This window comes from Cotesia typhae, unplaced genomic scaffold (genome assembly GCF_013202065.1).
Source record: "Cotesia typhae breed Kobodo isofemale line unplaced genomic scaffold, CoteBio_Ctyphae contig_20, whole genome shotgun sequence".
In the NCBI taxonomy this organism is placed as follows: Eukaryota; Metazoa; Arthropoda; class Insecta; order Hymenoptera; family Braconidae; genus Cotesia; species Cotesia typhae.
This window is the reverse complement of record NW_027423725.1, coordinates 1,054,391-1,076,571: the sequence shown is the minus strand read 5'-3', so window position 1 is coordinate 1,076,571 and position 22,181 is coordinate 1,054,391. Positions and strand designations below refer to the sequence as shown.

Here is a 22,181-nt window from a genome sequence, read left to right as displayed (position 1 = left end):
TGGTTTTTTTTTTTTTTTTTATTACTATGTACAATATGACGATTTAATATGTCTATTTGAGACGATAATAGAGCATCCCTTCGCGCCCGCGCCTAAAGCATGCAATATTGAGTGGGTAATAATAACAGCTCTAGCAATAACGAAATTACCAGAGTTCACATTATCCGAAATTTAGATAATTAATCCCTTATATATTTGTTAATTAGCATTTATAAATTAATTAAAATCCCCGATACAAGGTGAGAGGCTTTTATGAGCTAGAATGAAATTAATTAAGTTAGTTTTGAGGGAGAAGAGTTAAGAAGGAAGAACAAAGGTTAAAAAAAGTGAAAAGTTTAATAGACGAAGGCTCGGCAGAGGGTATAGGTGAACTTTTTACTTTTACTCCCTTACTGGGTGTTGGTCCATAGTACTAAGGAGCGCTCTCATACTTTTAATTCGCTTAGGCGCGACTCTAGCTCTTAGGGATGGCGACGGAGGAGCTTATTACGGAGGCCAGGTGTCGAGATCTCTCGACTTATTTTTTTCTCCGCATATTTCCGAGGAGCACGTCAATTTTCATTTTAAACTTTCCGTCCCTTTTTTTTTCACTTTGGAGCCGCGAGTCTTCCCTTTGTATAATGTTACCCTCCTGGTGCCTTCAGACCTTCACCACCGATAAGAACTAAGAAGCTTCCCGTAGGTACGTTTCACAATAACTTTTTTCTTCATTCCATCTTCGCTCTTTGTACTACTTTCTACGCTCCACATCTCCGTTATCTTTTTTTTTTTGTTATTTTATTTAATGCTTTTTTATATATTTTTCCTTTTTTTATTCTCACTTTGCCCTCTGATTTACTTTCGTCCATTTTCACTCAACGCCTAGTACCGCTGAGCAGTTGGCTTTTCACTTTAACTGCAAGCAAAATGCGTTTTCCATTCACTAAAAAATACTCTGAGTGCTTTTGACATTCGTATTTCTCCAGGGAAAACGAGTGACACAAAAAATTACCTTTTTTTTCATTTTACTCTTTTTTTTAGATTTTATTCCAATCTTTTTTTTTTTTTTTTTTAACCCTCACAGCGCTCGCTATACTACTTTTTGTCGGTAACTTTTTAATTCAATTGTTATGAAACTGGACACTGCGTGTGTGAAAAAAATTTAATCAGAATCACATTTTTTTTTGCTTTATCTAAATCGCTAGTTGTTTTTTTTTTTATTCTTTCGACTAAACATTTTTTTAACCAATCCGTTTTTCACAATTTTTTAATATAGTTTACAAAATATCAGAAAAAAAGATTTTTTTTATAAAAAGTGGCTCAGGATTTTTTGCATTGAAAATTAACGTAATGTCATTGAGATATATTTGAAATACGCTAAAACATCAAAATTTAGCAAAAAAAGTGAAAAAATTCAAAATTTCTTGTAATTATCTTATAAAAAGTATTTTGCAACTTATTTTTATAGTTTACAGTAAATAATTACCAGTTTTCTTTAAAAAAGTGATTTTAATGCCTCAAAGTGCAAATTTTCAAATTTTTCCGGCCGGAAAAACACGATAACTTTTTAAAAAATAAATTTTTAAACCTAATTTATTTTTTAATCTCTTTATTTGTCTCATGAAAAGTTGCGTATTGAAATTTGTATATGTTTAAGCTTTATTCCAATTAATTTTACTTGAATTGGAAATATAATTTATTAATTTTTTTTTTTTTTAATCAAAATGTTAAAATTTTTGGAAAATTTTCTTTCTAATTAGTAAAAAATCTACTAATTACGTGAAAAATTTTTAAAAAGTAATCATTAAATTTCAATGCGTATGTTGTCATTCACACAATATCGGAAATGAGGATCAATAAAATGAATATTTAATAAATAACGCATTAAGCCCAAAAACAGATTAACAACAAATATTTCCATAAAGAGATTGACTTCCACAATTCGACATAATAGCTATCAACATAATAGCATTGTAATAATACCAGTAATTATACTCATAATTATAATTGTAACTTCAGAAATATATTGAATGAAAATTTTCAATTTTAATAATTTAAAATTAGAATGGTAGTTTGATAGGAGCAGTTGAATAAATTAAATGAAATAAAAAAAGTAATTATAATTGGAAAGTAAGTTAATGAGAGAATTAACGAGCAATATTCACCAGTAGCATTCATTGTAACTTTAACGGTTTGAATATAATTAATTAATGGAATCCGCATCCACCGAACGTTGTTTTCACCATAAAATTATAGTTAGAGAGTTACAAAATGAAGGTTTAATAAGGTATGAACCTACTCGACCAGTTCCACCACCGCTACGACCATTTTCCGACATCGATAATTAACAAATCTAATTTAGAGGTCTAGTAAAATTCATTTTATCTGGCTTTAGTCGGCGGGCAAGTAATATCAACCATCAACTGATGATGCACAAAATAATTATTTACAGACAGAACAACCTACCAGTTCGTTGAAACTTTCGGATTAATTCACCAGAAACTTTGTGATTGTTTATTCCAGAACTCATCCTCGAGCAACGACGGGCTAACGAAGCAACAGATCGAGCTGATCCAGCAAATAATGCAGCAGACTCAACAGCAACAGCCCTCAAATTCACAACAACCACTGAGTAGCTCGCCAGCGTCTTCATCTGTTACGCAAACTTCCAAGAGTGTTAAGCCGGCTAAGGTTGTTACAGCTGCCAGCAATTCTGCCACCGGTGTCAATTCTGCCGGCGGAAACGCCAGCGCTAGTTCTAGTCCCAAGCCTAAGGTCTGGAGTCAAGCACAGGTGAGTTAAGATAACCGTAAATTGAAACATAAGAATTTTTATCCTTAAAGCAATACCTTTTTTTTATTATATCAAAACTTGCTTTTATTCTCACTGAAATAGCTAAATTAAAATAAAGTCAACTTAAGGAGTCAAATTTTTAAAACTTCCGGAAAATTTGTAAATTCAATCTATGTAGCCTATTAATTTATTAAAAAATTAAAAACAGTAGGTTTCCGGGATATTTTATGAAATGATTAGGTTTGAAAATTGTCATTTTTACATATAAGTAAATGGAGATTTCACCAGCCGTGTATTTAGTTAAGAATTTGATACAATTAACAATTTTCAAAAAATTTTATCCTCATTGAATTTGATTGAAAAAATAATAAGCTTTTGATTAAAACATTAAAAAAATAGCTTTCCGAACGTATTACGAAGATATTTTATATTTTTTATGAAAAATCACTCGGAACTTTGTGAAAATAGTGAAATTGAAACTACACATTTTTAATTTTCTTAGCGGGAAGTTAAAAATTAAATTTTTTTTTTTTTTTTTTGTAAAAATCTATTGGTACAAAATTTTATAAAATTGTATAAAAAGTTATCATTTTATATACAGATTTATGAGGCCATTTTTGGTATAAAATCGTATGAATGATATTTCATAAAATTATCCATAATTTTGGAAATCATTCCGAGGGTAAAAAATTTCTAAAAAGGATTTCCGTCAAAAAAAATAGTCAACTTAAGCTAAGAAATGTAAAATTTCTCTAACAAAACTGGAAAAAAAATTTTTTTTTGTCTAATTTATTTTTGTCAACATACAATTTGAACATTCAATACGTTGAATCTACGATTTAAATTTCGACTAGGATATTTAATGAAATTTTCCACTGTAATTGTTTTTAAAATGATTATTTTAGTAATTGTTGGATTCACTGTGACATCTACTTCCATTTCGGCTTCCGAATGGTCTTTTTTAATTTCTAAATAATCCTTTTTTTGAGATAAGGTAAAAACTCCCATTATTGACACTATAAGAGTAATCATAAATATTAAAATTTTTTTATGGTGTTTCAAATTAATATTGACGACTTTTTTTCCATAAGACACCTTAATCACTGTTCTTACTTATATAATTTAATGAATTAACTTTATTAGCAATAAATTTACTAATTATTACATCAACTTAAAACCAATTGGTCGAATGTATGTATTATTTACAGCGCAAAAATTCACAGAGACGAATGGTCTTTTTTTTTATTCCAATAATTTGACCGACAATTCCAAAGTTTGCTTTAAAAATTTACAAAATTGATAATTTTAAAAATAAAGCTTATCAATATCAAAAACAGTGAATCCGATAGTGATCTTTTCAATTAAATTTTTCCCCCGTAATTTAGCTTTGCATTAACGACAAACCCTTAATGGAAGATGGGAAATTCGGGATTAAAAGGCGATGTAATGTAACGACAAGAACAACAATGGGTGAGCACCATTCGTGAAGTACTCTAGAGAGTCTGCGTGTCCTAGAATGGAGGAAAACACACCAAGTGGGCTAGCTAGTATATATTCGATCTTGTGTGCTCGTTCATCCTGTAACTTCATTAAGCTAATGACATAATAACCATCGGAGGCCCACACGAAGAGCTTATGTGCCGATACGCCAATGCCTAAACAGACTCGAGTAAGAACCGAGCAAACGAGCGCCGAGCTGAAATCGATCGATTCCTCATTAATATGTATGAGAACTTGGCAACCTAATACGACGAATCTGGCAACTAAAACATATATATAACTGTTTTCTTTCTTGATAACTTTACTTGCCGCAATAGATAATCGTCTAGTTTATTAATTTTACAATTAATCACCCGATAAATTCCGTTACACCTCCCGCATCACAAACGAGCTCCCCTTTATTAACGAGAAAAAGATCAAAACTCACCCTTTCACTTCCGCTCGGTGGATCCCATTAATATGCATGGGTTTCTCCTTATCTAGTTTCTGAAGAATAACTTTGTCGGTTAATTTTATTCCTTCACGAAAAATATACTTATAAAATTGAATGTTATTTTAACACACATCAAGTGTATATTACGCTTTAACTCCATTAGCGAATTATAGATTTTTACACACCATTAAATATGTAAAATGTGACCAAAAAAATTAGGAAGACAGTTGACCGGATTAGCAGCGATCAAAGTGGTTTTTCAAGGTTAAAAGCTAATTAGCTGATTTGAAATTGATCAATAAAACTGCTTGAAAGTTATTCCAAAAAAACTAAATTTAACAAAAAATTTTTTCTCATTTTTTTTTTAGATTTTTCAAAATCTATCGGTTCAAATTCAGAAGAAATCTAAGTTTGAGGAAACTCTTTGGAACGCCGTTTAGTAGGTTCTGATCGGTTTAGTTTTTCAAAAGTTATCGTACGGAGAAAAAAAAATAGGGATTTTCCCTATTTTTCCAATGTAACATAGGAATTTTTCCAATGGTGACATAGGAATTTTTTCTTTAATAACATGATAGAAATATCCATGTGACATAAAAAAATTCATTTATCACTGAAATTTATGTAACTTAATTTAATAATTACAAAAGTTCCCATGTTAACATTGGAAAAATTTTTATGTCAACATAAAAATTTTTCCTAATCAAAATTAGGAAAATTTCCTATGTTTTTTTCGCCGTGTGTTTGTCCCTCCAAAAAAATTTGAAAATCTGCTTTATGAGCCATTAAAACTACCTTTTTTGTAAAAAGAAACAAATAATTGAACCAAAAAAAAATTTAATAACATTTTAAGGCTATAACAGAGCAAATCATGCAATACTCGCTTTAAATAAATAATTTTTAGTCTTAATCCCAATCACCAATTTTCATTTTGTTTTTTTTTTTTTTTTTTTTTTTTAATAAAATCAATCAATATCCCGGAAATTCCCTAAAGTTTCCGAGCAAAAGGAACCCGGTTAATTTCTAAAGGATTTCATCCTCAGATTAGTTTTTTTTTCTACCCTTTGAGCGATATTCCGAGGATTAAAGAAATCGCGAAAACTAGCGTTTCATGAGTAATTAAGCGGGATTTAATTGATGCGGTGCGCGAATCAGGTGGACCAACAGAAAGTTTGAACCATAACTTAATCATTTTTTGCATAGTACTCCACGATAGGAGAAATAGAAAGAAAATAAGAAAGTAAGCAAAAAGAATAAAGGAAAAAGAAGAAATAATAAATGGGCATTAATTCAACTAATAAGAGCGGGCAGACGTAGAACGAGCGCGATTCAGCATCCGAGAAAACTAATCAACCCTGATGAAAGCGTGGACATGAAAGGTCTCAGACTTAAAGGCCTTCAGCTTTTCGCTCCCTCTTTTGCCGAGCTTTCTCAGTGCGATTGCAATTTCTTATTTCTCGGAGAATGCCTCTCTGCCCTTCTTCCTCCCTCTCTCACCACCATCTATTTGCTGAACCCTTTCTCCCATTATTTTAAGAGATTAACGTCGTGAATTGTCACTTGAGTTAAAGTTACAATCGAGATTGATCAACACTGGCTATTGCTAAGTGCTGAGTAACAAAAAATATCTATTTATATTTGCTTTACTTAATGCTTAATAAACTTACAAGGGGCTAAATAATTTCCTAAATTATTTATAAATATGATAAAAAAAAAAATATTGAACAGTCAATTGTAATGTTTAAGAAAAAAATTTGGTTTAAAACTTATAATTTTAAAATCAACTCTCTAGTAACGAGAATATTTAGCGATCGTGCGCCACCTATCGGAAATTTTTGAAAATAAAAAATTAAATTTATATTAAATTAAATTAAAAAAAAAAAATTAAATTGGATTTTTGACAGTAATTAAAAATTTTTCAATAATTTTTTATCATTAATTACAATAATTAAAAAATTCTAAAAACTAGACCCCTTTTCATTTGAATCACTATTAAAACCAATTTGAAGAGCAGAATATTAAAACCTTTCACCGAGTAGTTTTATTTGATCCTACCGAGAACCAAGGGGGAATAAAGGCAAGGGCGACCCCTTCGCAGGGGTCCGAAACAGGTTTCATTGATGGACTAGCCGCTAAGTGCCAACGTATCTTCTCACAGTAAACCTGTAAAACTTCCCTCGGATTTAAAAAGACCGGCGGACCCCCAGCGAATCGGGATATAGTCGCATTACTGAACGAAGATTTCCGGCAATGATCAAGCTGAAGTTTAACAGTCGTTGTTTGGTGGACGTTACACCAGCTGCTAACTCTCTAATTCTTGTTATTTAAGTAAATGCTTCCTCTTCCTACTTCCAAAGAAGGATATTTTGGTTTTTTAAAGGGACTAAGGTCAATAAAACCGTTAGACTTTTATAACTTATGCGCAGAAATTAAAGAATAGGAAGAAAAGAGTTGGGTCAAAAATTTGCTCATCTTCGAAGTCATCCAAAATAACAATCCAAAGAATAAGTATACTAAGTTTTATCAAAATAATTACAGAATTGTGGGTGGAATCACCCTCAAAAATCGCGTTGTTTCACAGCACCTAAAATGGTTAAAAATGACCTTCAACCTTATGAATCTCGCTAAAAATGATCATAAAATAAGTTTCGTAGGTAAAATCAAACCTATTGTTATCAGATTTAATGTAATTTGTTCAAAAATAAGCTATTTATTATCAATCAAAAGTTATCTGCGTCAAAATTCATGAAATTACCGATTTTGACTATTTTTAAAACTGTAAGAAGACGCCATTTGTAAATTAACCCAGTGATTTTGTTTATCTTCGAACTAGTCTAAGGTGCTTGTCTTAGGAACTAGTATACCAAGTTTCATCAAGTTCTGGCAAGAATTGTGGGTGGTATCACATCTACAAGTGCCGTTGTGTTTTACAATGCCTAAAACTGATGCAAAATGACTATCAAGCTTCTGAAATTCGCTAAAAATGATTATAAAGTAAGAATTCCGCAAGTAAAATCAACTTTCATGTCATCAGCTTAAACCCAATGTCTTCAAAAATGAGCTACCTGATCTCAATCGAAAGTTATCTACGTCAAAAGTCATAAAATTACCGATTTCAACTATTTTCAATACTTTAAGTGGGCGGCATTTTTAAACTAACCCACTAATTTTTTAGTAATCTTCGCACTCATCAAAGGTAATCATCTGAAGAATAACTTTTATCAAGTTCCTTTAAGAATTGTGAGCGCTATCTTGACTCAGCAACCGCTTTATACAACAAACATCCATATATTTCTGAACCAATGCTATTTCCAAGCCTTACCCGCCAATTTAATCGATATCACAAAGATCTAAATCAATTCTAACATAAAGACCAATGCAATTGATAAAATTTTTTAAAATCTATCTAAAAACATAAATTATCCCTAATTAACACAATAAAACTACTTGAGTTAGGATTAAAGAACGCAGCAAATAGGACGTTGTAAAAATCAATACCCGGTGCTAAAATTTATCATCTCTCTTAGCTGAAATTCAACTCCAAACATCTCACTTCGATCAAAGTATCCTAGCAAAGACGATCCTCTTGCTTTGGGTCATTATAACGTTAAAAAGCTTTGAATTCCTGAACTTCAGAATCATCTAGTGATTAATGGGTTACCGTTTAATGGACGGTATTAAAGAATTAAAAGATAAAATCGATGATCTGGATGGTATAAAAGCCGGTTAGAAGCTTTTGTCGGAACAGTCTGAAGAATCTCACAATTCAATCGATCTTTTATTCCTCAGCAGTTTTCGAGTGTGTTCATCCCGCTTTTATTCGTGTTACTGAACAGCTACCTGCCAATTAGTTTCTTCCTACGAGCGCCGTGTACTTTGAACAACAAGATCCTGGAAATCGGATACTAGTATTGACTTTCAAGAGTATTCCTTCACCTAGACAGCGGTTGGCTAGATTGATTCGATACCGTCAACCTCAAGGCAGAAACAGTACACAGTGTTACTTGTGTTAGTATCCGAGGAATCTACCTCCACCTTTTTCTCTGTTTAACTTTCTTTTGAAAGTAGATAATTTTCCAAATTTTTCCAGAAAAATTCCAAAATAAATGGACCAATATTGAATAATTCAATAAACAAACTCATAAAATCCTTCGTTAAACAAATTTCCGAGGTGAGAACGGATATTTTAACGATCGTCAATTCTCCAGCGGAAAAAGCCGAAGTTTTAGGTAAAACTGGCCTTCAATCGTATCATCACGCTCCCGCTATCCCTTGCGGTCTGGCGTACCAACCGCGGACGCCACCTCATCAGCCGGCGCAAAAAGATCCAAAAACACAGCAGAGGCACCGAAAATCCCCGGAAATTAAATTACTGGATCCTGGAAAAAATCCGGAGCTTCGACAAAGTGTGGTTCCGTCAGCATCACCATCAAAGAGCCTCTCTCACCTCTAACTTCTCCATAAAAAAACAAGTTTCGCCTTACCACTACCTCTCCAAGAAAACAGGAAGTAACTCGGGAATTCACAGGGGGTCGCGCCCTTAATCCAACGCATCAATTTTCGAAACCGGTCCAGACCCCCTCCTGGATGCTGGAGACCGTCTTGACCACCAGCGACGAATCTGCAGAAGTTAGTTGCTTGACAGTCTTCATCAGTGCAATACGCTCTCATCATCATCATATTCAGTATCTATATCAGTTATAATCTGTAACAGTGACCACTAATAGCGGTTAATTTCTTGCAGTCCCAGTGCGGAATTTTTATCGGCAATAAACCGGGCCGCTTTCCAAGCGGTCAATTCCCACGTGAAATTAACGACAAACGTTTAATATCGGTCCACCGCGACATTTAATTCGTTTCACCTCCATAATCCCGTAAAATTATTGCGTTGCTGAAATTGGCGGATTCTATCCGGAATTTCAGCTGATCCTTTTTGTCCTAACTTTAGAAAGTCCAGGTGGTTTTAGTTATCGCGATGAGCTGATCAGAGCTCCAGTGTGATGGGTGATTACAATTGGTATCAGAATCAAGACTACTACTACTACCACCAGCAGCAGCAGAATAGCTACTATCACGAGCAGGAGCACCAGTACAACCAGAATGGCTGCCCGTATCACCAGGATTACCTGTACCGGTTATCTCTTCAGGTAAATCAGCCAAGTAATTTATTAGAGCACTTCTTATCACATCAAAAGCTACATGACTCTTCAATGTCCGCTGCTTGATGAAACGACGGCTAGTTTGAAGGGGACGCTTCTAATTCTCTAATTCTGATGGAGTCTTATCAGACGAGATAAGTACAGCTCTCACTCTGCTTGGACGCAGCAATTAGTTAGCAGTGAGGCTTGTCGCTTTGTGTCTGGACCGGATTTATGACTCGCGATTATTAAGTGAGATGTTCGATCGCGTGAACCCGTTTTAGGGGGGTGTTTGATGCGTGGATGGTATGTTGGTATTGTTGAGCAGAAACTTGGAAATTATATACGAGTTGGATCAAAGAGAGTTTCTCAAGTGGTAAGACGCAGAATAGCAATTACTGTATCGTCGTGGGTGATGATTTAAGTTTGGAAACTTTTGAGGGAGGAGGATAGAAAGTTTAAGTTTTTAGAGTTGCATTCGAATTAGGAAAATTTTTGTGGTTTTTGTTAATTAGTCGGATAAAGCTGAAGAATAGCATTGGTTCTAGAATCTAAATTTCTGGAGTTGTATTTCAGCTGCGGAAGACGATAAATTTTACTACCGAGTATTGATTTTTACAACGTCCTATTTGCTGCGCTCTTTAATCCTAATTCAAGTAGTTTTATTGTGTTAATTAGGGATAATTTAAGTTTTTAGATAGATTTTAAAAAATTTTATCAATTGCATTGGTCTTTATGTTAGAATTGATTTAGATCTTTGTGATATCGATTAAATTGGCGGGTAAGGCTTGGAAATAGCATTGGTTCAGAAATATATGGATGTTTGTTGTATAAAGCGGTTGCTGAGTCAAGATAGCGCTCACAATTCTTAAAGGAACTTGATAAAAGTTATTCTTCAGATGATTACCTTTGATGAGTGCGAAGATTACTAAAATTAGTGGGTTAGTTTAAAAATGCCGCCCACTTAAAGTTTTGAAAATAGTTGAAATCGGTAATTTTATGACTTTTGACGTAGATAACTTTCGATTGAGATCAGGTAGCTCATTTTTGAAGACATTGGGTTTAAGCTGATGACATGAAAGTTGATTTTACTTGCGGAATTCTTACTTTATAATCATTTTTAGCGAATTTCAGAAGCTTGATAGTCATTTTGCATCAGTTTTAGGCATTGTAAAACACAACGGCACTTGTAGATGTGATACCACCCACAATTCTTGCTAGAACTTGATGAAACTTGGTATACTAGTTCCTAAGACAAGCACCTTAGACTAGTTCGAAGATAAACAAAATCACTGGGTTAATTTACAAATGGCGTCTTCTTACAGTTTTAAAAATAGTCAAAATCGGTAATTTCATGAATTTTGACGCAGATAACTTTTGATTGATAATAAATAGCTTATTTTTGAACAAATTACATTAAATCTGATAACAATAGGTTTGATTTTACCTACGAAACTTATTTTATGATCATTTTTAGCGAGATTCATAAGGTTGAAGGTCATTTTTAACCATTTTAGGTGCTGTGAAACAACGCGATTTTTGAGGGTGATTCCACCCACAATTCTGTAATTATTTTGATAAAACTTAGTATACTTATTCTTTGGATTGTTATTTTGGATGACTTCGAAGATGAGCAAAGTCGAAGGATTAGTTTAAAAATGGCGCCCATTTAAAGTATTCAATATAGTTAAAATCATGAATTTGTAATTTTAGTTAATTTGGGACATATATAACTTTCAATTTGGGTAATTTCTGAACATAGAGAAACCTAAAATAGAATCCACTTAAAGTGACAGGTCGAACGGCATCTGGAGTGGTCTGAAGACTGATATTGGTTTCGGGAATGAGTCTGGTCTGATAATTCATCAGCATGAGATATCGATTATTAGATTACACAAAAAGACTACGGGTGTTGGTTTGATGGTTCCGGTTCTGCTCCGGACACATTTCGTTGGTGGGTGGTTGACATTTTCATTCGAGGCGGCAGAGGGTGGCCGCCTTTTGCCAGCAGCTACCAGCCACCAGGTCTAACCCCTTTTCAAACTCGCTCGGGTGCTCTTGGACGAGATTGAGCCATGAACCGAATGTTTATGAGGCGCTGTAATTACTGAGTACTCGGCCGGCGAGCGTGGAGCAAGTCGTATGAGCATTATTGTTCATAAGCTGGGCGCCATGTGTTGGTAAATTTATGTCGCGGGTGAGCTAACGGCGTTGTTCCTGTTCATTGTTCCTTCGCACTTGGTACTAACCGTCCAAGGGTCTTAAAAACTGACAATTACACCTAGATGAATTACTCGGACATCGGCCTGTCGAGTGGTCGCTGTCGGATAAATCCTCCGTTGAGATATTGTTATAGATTTTGTTTAGTATCTTGATTGGAAAATTTACCAGTAGGTTTCAGAGCTCGTCAATATGCGGACCCTATTAATTATTATCGAGCGACACACCCATACGGCAATTTCCGTTTGTCGTTCGTCACTCGTTCCCATCAGTATCCGGCACGACGTGATACGTTTATCGTAACAAGCCGCACGAGATTTGCGTCGTTATATTGTCGTCCCGGGAGCCCTAAATGTCCGTCAACGGTAGACGACCAACCTGACGGCAATGCCGATGTAATTTTACCTGTGCTAGATAATAACTTGCTATATAGGCTCGTCTGAAAAAAATTACATTTTATTTGAGGGCGCTCGTAAAAAAAAAAAAAAAATCTTTTTTTTTTATTTTATAATATTCATAGCTTGGGTAGTTTTTAAATAAATTTTTAAATTAAGAATGATATTACAGAAAAAATTACCAATTTTTTAATGGACTAATTTCACGAAATAAACTTATAGAAAGGGCGTCCTACTAAAAAAAAAAAAAAAAAAAAAAAAACTGTATTAAGGCAAAAATTCAGGTTTTTTCTGACACCAAAAAAAAAATAAAAATATTAAATTTGACTAAAAATATCCATTTTATCACACACTGAAAAAAAAAGAGAGAAATTACGTTATCTGTATTATTAAGAGAAAAAGTAAAATTTTATGGTCACTGTATATATATTTATATGATAAAATGGGTTTTTAGTGTTAAATTTGGTATTTGGTTGACATTTTTAAAGATATAAGCTCATCCCGACATTACACTCATCGAGACCTTTCATTTGAGTATCCACATCAATTTTTCATATATTTATATATTTTACATATATGTATATATGAAAAATATATCAAAATGCATGTGAGTACTCAAATGAAAGCTCTTGATGAGTGTAACATCAGAACGATCTTATATCTTTAAAAAAGTCAATAGTTGAGAGAATACAATGCAATTTAACAAAAGTCGTTATTTAATAAAGCAACATTTTATTTATTTATAGTTTTGCAAAATTGCTAGTAAATAGTAATAAGCGTCGCTTAATTAAAAAAAACTAGAAAAATTGCAGTTCGAACTAACATTTTTATAAATTCAAACTTTGAATAATTTTTAGAGCTACCAATGTAATAATTAAATTTTACAATATAATTCTTACAAAAGCTGTAATAATTAAAATTTGGAACTGTAATTTTTTTAGATTTTATATGAAGTGCCACGTTATATTATATAATGTAATTTTTTTCTTTTCCTTTTTTCCGTGCATAATAAAGAGTATTTTTCTGTGATTCAATTTTTTTTGTAAGTTTAATTAAAGTTACTAAAAGAATTATAAAGAAAAATTTTTATAACAATTGATTTTTCGGGTAATTTTTAAATTAAAAATTTATTTTTTAGAATTTAAATTCAAACACTAGCACTCAGTCCCATAATACAGACTGTTACAAGCAATCATGTTTTTTTTACTCAGAAAAATTATCAATTTTTTTTTTTAATTAATTTATAAAAAAATCAAGTTTTTTATCAGGCTAAAAATTTTCAGTCCAAATAAATTTTTCTATAATTTAAACATAAATATTTAGTGAAATAAAATTAATTCAGGTTCTATGTTTCGGCCATTTTGTGTCACTTTCCTCCATTTTGTCAAAAACATAATCTTCTTCAAATTTTCTATCAAAACTCTTTATTTTCCATCATTTTATCTTTTTATAGTTTTTTAATTTACAGAACTAACCCTTAAATATTGCTAGTGATACCTAAAAGTTATTAATAACCTAAAACAATGCATTGACATGTCTCACAACTAAATCCGCCATTTTGTTAACACTCAAACCGGCCATAAATTTCAAAACAACAACAATAACAATGACAATCAAGCAAAAATCCACTGAAACAAAAGTTTTATAAGCAAAGTAAGTACCTTGAGGTGTAAAATCTAAAATCTAACGCTCGAAAAGCGGCACCTGGAGATAATGTCGCCATTACATTAACCATGGGTTGCGGGCGTGAAAAGACCTTCAGTTGAGCATTTAATGTCCTCGTAGCCTGAGACTTAAAACTGGGAAGATTGTACAGTGTCCAGTGAATGGAAACAAAGAGTTTAAAATAAAACCGATGGCTCTATTCCGAGCTTAGTTACAGCTCTAGATAACTAGAAAACAGAAGTGGGGAGGGAGGGAGGAGTGTAACCTCGAAAAATTGTTAAAATGAAAGACAAGCAAGATAAAGTTTTATTTTATTCCCGTTCAATCGCCCAAGGTCTTCGTTTTCTAGAAGAAAGCTTAGGAGATAAAGAAAAAAGAGAAAGAGAGAAGTGTTTACATTGGCGTGTTGTGAAACTGAGAAAATATCCGGCCTTGATATTATTTCTCTTAGCGATTCTCGATGATGAAACAAAGGAGTAGTCCTGGGAATAAGACACGAGATACATTGTTGATCCTGTATCAATATAAAACAGAAACGGAATAAACGATGCTCAGAAATGAAGACAAAATGGCGGCGGAAAGAAAGAGAGGGGGTGATTTCGAAGAGACGGAAAGAATGAGGAGTAGGGATGACTAACTGATGGTTTTTTATTTATGTTCAAAACTTTTTAGTCTCTTCCTACCTCGGATGACGCAAGAAACTACCGTTGTATTTTTATTCGGTGTGTGCATGAATGCTTTATTTAATCTAATACCGAGGAACCCGCTCGTACATTTTCTTATCAACCCGCCTCGAGCTATTTTTCTCTATCTCGTAATTTCTTCTTTTGTCAATGAACTGAGAGAGTGGGAAGAGGAGGAGGAGGAGGAGGGGATGGGAGGAAAAAATTATAATGAAAGCTCGGTGTACTGGGTTTTTGCATTACAATTATGGGAGGAATAAAAAATTTCATGTCAAAACGAGGACCAACAAGCTTTTTAGAGGCAGGCTGCCTTCCGGTGTAAATCAACGGGTTTTAGTTGAGGAGATGAGACTCTGGGGCAACCCGATCAATAGGTGGACCACGGGAGTAATTCTTGGGTTTTTAAAGAGTTGGAATTTTTTAGCCAAGGCAAATTTTTCTCTAAGCTATTGTTATTCACTGGGTACTAAGTCAAAATATAAAAAGTAAGGTTCCGGTGGGTAATAAGGCCTAGCTAAGGGAGATTTTGAAAAAAATCGAAAATATTCCATTTTATTATTGCAATGTATCATTAATTTTTTAATTAATATATTAGCCATAAAATATAATGGAGTAATGGTAATTTTCACCATAAACAAACACAAAATTAAATTTTTTTCAAAAACCTTGCGAATATGCCTTATTTTACTACGGTAGGGTAATAAGGCCTAAGGGTTATACATACTGGAAATAGTTATACTATACTTGATAAAATTGGTATTAGAGATCAATCATCACTTAAATTGAGCAACAATACTTTTTATGATGTTGATAAAAATTAGAACAATGATTTTAAATTATTAAATATAAAATTATAAAAAATGTTTACCATTTACTCAAATCGTTTTTTAGGAATTCTTCTGCGCTACTTTAGCATATTTAGGATGATGAAATATAGAAGACAAGGAACGTTGTATCGGGACTCTATAAACTTGTAGCGACATTTCTATGCTAGACGCTTCTACACAGCGAAAAAAAAATCGGGATTTTCCCTATTTTTCCAATATTAACATGGGAATTTTTTTAATGGTAACATAGGAATTTTTTTTAATGGTAAAATAGGAATTTTTTCTTTACTAACATGATAGAAATATCCATGTGACATAGGAAAAATTCATTTATGACATGAAAAAAAATTTTTTTTTTCAATTGAAAAAAAATAGAAATCGAAAAAACATCATTCTGAAATTTTCAGGATATTTGTAGAAAATGTCAAAGTTTCATATGAAAGAAAGAAAAAAGAAATTAAAAATGTTTATCATTGAGAAATTCCGAGTTTTTTTTTTTGGAAATCTAAAAAATAACGATGAAGATAGGTTTGAATAATTTTTTTCTATTTTTTCTCAAAAAGAACATTTAATAAAAAAAATTTTGAAAAAAAAAACGTCCCGATAAGTCAATTTTTGAAAAAGTTATGGCAATTTAAGCTACACCGTCCATAATCTGGTGGATTTTTAATTTTTTTGAAATGTGAAGCAAAATTTGAAAAAAATTTCCTCGAATTTTTTTATGACAAACCGACTGTATATCACTGTTTTACTTTTAAATTATCTGAAATTGCTCGAATGAGAAAATTGTTATGTAAATTTGTAATTATTAAATTAAGTTACATAAATTTTAGTGATAAATGAATTTCTCCTATGTCACATGGATATTTCTATCATGTTAATGAAGAAAAAATTCCCATGTTAACATTAGAAAAATTTCTACGTTAACATTAGAAAAGGTCATCATAGGAATTTTTCCTATACAAAAATAGAAAAAATCCCTATATTTAACTTTGATACCTGTTCAACTACTGGGTCCTTTACCTTATCTTACGACTAAATTTCATTTACAAACACACACGGCCGGACGTTCAGCTGCGAATAGCCGGAATTACTTTCTAGGATCTCAAAACTTGAAGATCTGATTAACAACTTGTATTTTTTAAATCAGACCGAAATAACTTGTTACTTTTTAAAATAATTCTCTTTTAAAGCGAGAAGTTAAAAAGTCTGGAGTTTTATCTGCTTGATAGAAAGGACGGAGACTTAAAATAATGCAAATCAAGCGATATCCATTAATTTGTAGAATAGACGAAAATGACAAGTTGGAAGTGGAGACTCGTGTATCGACTGATGGAGTACACGGCGATGCGGGTACGAGTAATGGAAACAGAATGGGATAATTCCCTGGAGATCGTGGACGAACGCGGTAATTGCGAATAATTGCATTGTCTTCGAGTCGTTCGCTCGACTTGCTCATCGGAGACTGAATTGCTTTGATACGAATTAAGGACTCGCGGTTACCAATTCTCTATTCTCCATTCTCTATTTAGTTTGTTCTATATGTATAACTCACATTTCCGCACGAATTCCTGCGTTGAAATTGTCAGAACGCGAAACTTTGTTGCATAGATCCAAATAAGTAATATTTTAATTTATTTAAATTAACAGACAGGACACTAATTTGAGAAATTTACTCAGTCACTGATTATCTGTCAGATGTTTCTCTTGAGAATATCGTTTATGTTCGATCAGAAACTATGAATAACTGGAGAAACTCTGAGCAAATCTTCGATCTCTAACTCAGTGTCTTCCTTTAATTACTCCCCAGCCAAGAAGTTTAATGGAAATCGCGGTTTACTCAGGATGAGCCGGTCTCCAAAACTAAATAGAGACTAAACCTTTTCAGTAAGACTCGTAATACTCTTTAACACAAATTAAACTTATTAATTTAGTCTTAAATAAATACAGAATTATATTAATTGATTCTTTATCGGGAAAAATTAAATTAATTTACATTTTTATATTATGTTATATTTACAAAGAAAAACTATTAAATTTATCGGTATAAACATGTAAAAATTACATAACTAATCAATGTAAAATTGGGAAAAAAAATTTTTGAAGTTAGAAAAAATTTTTTTCATCTTGCAATTGGCGGAAATTTACGTTAATCTGTATTGTTTAATATTTTTAGAGCTTTTAAGGAAAATAAATTTTCTCTACGAAATTTTTCAATGTAAAATTTACAATTTTACAGTAAATGCTAGATTTACATTTTTTCGTGTAAATTTAACAGTTTTTCTACATCATAAATCTACTTTTTTCAATGTAAAATTTGTATTTATAAAATTTACATATTTTCTAATACTAAATTTACATTTTTTTCATGTAAACTTAACAGTTTTTCCAAAATATAAATTTACATTTCTTTACATATAAATTTAACAGTTTTTCCACACCATAAATTAACTTTTTTCAATGTAAAATTTATATTACTATAATTTACAAATTTTCTGATGCTAAATTTACATCTTTTCATGCAAACTCAACGATTTTCTACAGTTTTTATAATGTAAAATTGAGATTTTTAAAAATGTAAAATTTACAAATTTTCGAACGCTAAATTTACATTTGTTTACATGTAAATTTAACAGTTTTTCCACATTATAAATTTACATTTTTTATAATGGAAAATTTAAATTTAAAAAATTCACAAATTTCCTAATGCTAAATTTACACTTTTTTCTTGTAAATTTAACAGTTTTCCCACATAATAAATTTACATTTTATAATGTAAAATTTATATCTCTAATATTTTCTAATGCTAATTTACATTTTTTTCATGTAAACTTGATAGTTTTTCCTAATCATAAATTTACATTTTTTTCATATAAACTTAACAGTTTTTCCAAATGATAAATTTACATTTTTTATAATGTGAAATTTATATTTACAAAATTTATAAATTTTCTTCTGCTAAATTTACAATTTTCATCATACAAAATTTACATTTTAAAAATTGTAAAATAAACATTTTCAAGTAAAAATTTTTTATTACGTAAAAATTTCATTCCTAAAAATGTAAATTCAATTTTTTCCTAGAACTTTTATAAAAAATTTTCGTATTAAAAAAAAAACTATAGTTTCCACTTAACCTTCGATTTTTCCCCGTGACAAATTAAATTTTTGAAGATCGATTTTTGCAGACGATCGTATATCTCAAGACAGAGTTCCTGAAATAGCCTCAGTAAGAAAATTCTGAAAATGGTGTGCAATAAAAGAGAGTATTAACTGGCAATTGCCGTAGGAACGTTTCGGGTCGTAGCGGGGAGGTGTGAGGAAGCTCGAGTCAGGTTGGAAGCTGGCTGCGGGGGATAAATTATTGGTGTGGCGTGGCCACAGGTGCAGGAAATCGTCCTCTGTGTTCTCTCACGGTAAATCCCGAAAGCGAGAGTTCCAGTCGAGGAAAAGTCACTATTGATCACTAAATAATTTACTCGCGGTTTGCAAACTATTTTTCACATTTACGTTCTTCGTTTTTCCGAAATAAAAGGAAGAGGACGTAATAATTTTTAACGTTGCAGTTACGACACTAGTCGAGGATGCTTTACCCGTACGGCGGTAACTCTGTCATAAAACGTCCGGAAAGAGCTCAAAACACGCTCGGAGTAGTCCGGAACGAGAATAGAAACCGGTTATTTTTTCGCCTCCGCCGCTCTCACCCTCCGCCGCGACTGCAAGGGTGCTCACGAGCTAGGTACAACCAACCCGGTAGATATAGCGGATGGTGGATGGTGGATGTATACCTTCCTCGAAAATATAAGGGGATGGGAGCCTCGTAATTACGTTTCGTCGCTCGCCACCCCCGATGCTTTTTCTTTGTTACATTAGCCAGTCCTCGTTCCAGTTCTGCAAACCGGAGAATGTTAGTTCCCTCTAGCCCGCTTTATTTCCCTTTCTTAGCCTCGCGTTTTCGATGGAACACGAAAAAAAGTCTTGCGAATCATTGGGACACTAATAGGTTCCTAATTATTCATTTGTACCTCCAGAGAATCTTTATTATCACATATGAGCTCCGAAATAACTAATTGAATTTTATGGTACAAGGATTTTAGGAATTTCATCATCTTGCTTCTACGTTTCATCAACATATTTTCCATCAACATCAAACAGGTCTTTTTGCTTGACATTAGTAGATGAATTTTGCGCTTTTATTACGGCAAATTGTTCAGTTTTAACTTTTAGAATCCGTTTGTTGTCATGAGACTCGTCACTTTGATTATACATTGGGATATAATGAGTAGAAAGCTCTTGCGAATCATTGGAATACCAATAGGTCGTTAATTATTCGTTCGAACCTGGAAAGAAAGGGCACATGTGGATTCCTATGAGAAATTTCATTCACTCGAGTTGAACCAATTCATTTTTAAAGGGAAAATTTTATTAATTTTTAGGAAGACTTTGATGAACTTCTGATAAATATTTCCAATAACTAGACAAAGATCACCTGCGAGGAGGTCTGACATTTCTGGAAATTATAACAAGGAGCTTCTTTTGCTTTAGTTGAGCCAATTAGCTTTTGAAGGGAGAATTTTATCAAATATTGTGGATACTTTGATGAATTTCTTGTAGAAGTTTACAATAACTAGCCGATGATAGGCCGGGAGGTGAAACATTTCGGAAGATTTTAATAAGGATCTCCGGTCGCTCTAGTTGAGTAAAATAGATTGTAGGATCTAACCTTTGACGAATTAAATTTAAAAAGAGATTAAAAATAAAAATCTGAAGATAATTAGCATGCAAGGCATCGATCGTTGAGATGGAAGAAATTATAATAAAAATAATTAAATACAAAAGTGTGTTTGACTCAAACGAATTGGCTGATAGTAACTCGTCTGTTATTTGGCAACGTTGTGGTTTTACTGGTTATATTTATACACTAGACAGTCTAACCGAGTTTAACCTTAATCTATAATGATTAGTCAAATAATAAAACATAAAAATGTTTGAATTTTTAAATACGCTGAAAAATAAAATCCATCACACAAAAAGCTGTAATCTGACGTACAAAAAAATGACTGACAATAATTTCACTGATTATACAATTATTATACATTACTATAATGATAATGATTATTATATTGAATATTAAGCTTGTAGACTTTTAAATGAATATTGTTATAATTGTAACGAAATTTAAATTAATAATGTATACAAAAAATTTTCTATTGTTAAAAAAAATTCCATTTAATTAATTTATTTACCGTAAGATAATTTGATACGAGTTATTTTGTAATAACGAATAATTATATCTCGTTAAAATTAATAAATAATAATTTTCCCGATAATTTATATTAATCAACCGTCAGTATACAATGAAAAATCTAAAAGCGTTAGAGTTGGTATTGAGTGGATCGAATGATTTGAAGCACTTGCTTATGCACCGTCGCCAAAAATTTAGCCTTCATTTTTACGTACGGGAATCTAAAATTCAATATCATTTTAAAAGTAAATATCTTTGTACCGTCCGAGTAAATAATATATTTTCCTCAAAGAAATGTTACCTGGATCCTTAAAAAAGCTAATCTTTTTTTCCAACATTATCTGGCCGAGGGTAGGATAATTCAAAGAAAAACACCCAGGTCTTACAAAGTTCTAAAAAAAAGCTTACATTCATAAACCCTAGTACATCTCTAAAAGTAGCACAGTGTGCTGAAAACTCGACGAATTAGTTAGAGCATAGATGAAAAAAATTGGAAATAATTTTCGTAAAAAAAAAAATCAATACCTGAAGAACAAAGAAAAGGCAGCAGGCGTCCCAAGCGTGAATTGGCTCTCCCACATCTCTCAGATAATAAACAATAGTCATGGCAACAGAAATTTTCTCATCTGTCTGAAGTAATCTAGTTAGTTGATGTCTAGGCGCAAAGTTCTCGATCCAATGGGAAATCCACCTGGAGATATTCTCCGTAAAATGGATAGCGAGAACAAGAAACTCACCCCAGGTTCCTTATTCCCCATCTCAGTTGCCAGTTCACTGGCGTCTGAAGTTATTTGTTCGCCGGCAGGCGGCAGAAGGGGGAGAATTCCCAACTACTTCACCAACACCATCGCGAACCCCAACAATGTTGGTAGTTGTCGATGTAGTTGTTGCAGTAGAGAGCAAAGCATAAATATACGCCTTTTGCCACCTGCCAACCGTCCGGTTGGACTAGTGTTATTATTCCCGTCTCGGTGGGATTGTCAACTGCAAAATTACCACTTGGCTTTAGTTGTCCAAATTATACTCGAGATATCCTGGTGTATGTAGATCTAACCAGCTCCGACAGGTGCCTTATCCACGACTTAACCTCTCGAGAATACACAGAACTTGGTGATCATCATCATTGTTATTATTGTTATTATTCAGGTTATTATTATTGAGATCAAAGTTCAGAGCTATGAACTATAACCCTCTTTTTCAAAAATATTCATTTATTCTCGAGTTCTTTGTCATTTAGTTCCCTTTTTTCAAATTTTTTAATTTGAAAATCTTAAAAAAGTTTAAAAAAATTGATTTTTATACTTCA

At 32.5% G+C, this 22,181-nt stretch overlaps 1 protein-coding gene across 1 annotated transcript in view; it reads left to right on the top strand.

The window, feature by feature from the left end:
- LOC141537969 (uncharacterized) overlaps positions 1-22,181 on the top strand; it is a 209,264-nt gene that overhangs the window by 172,693 nt on the left and 14,390 nt on the right. The window contains exon 9 of the mRNA XM_074259195.1: positions 2,503-2,772. Within this exon, the coding sequence (XP_074115296.1) occupies positions 2,503-2,772 (270 nt within the window). The remainder of the gene's footprint in view (positions 1-2,502; positions 2,773-22,181) is intronic.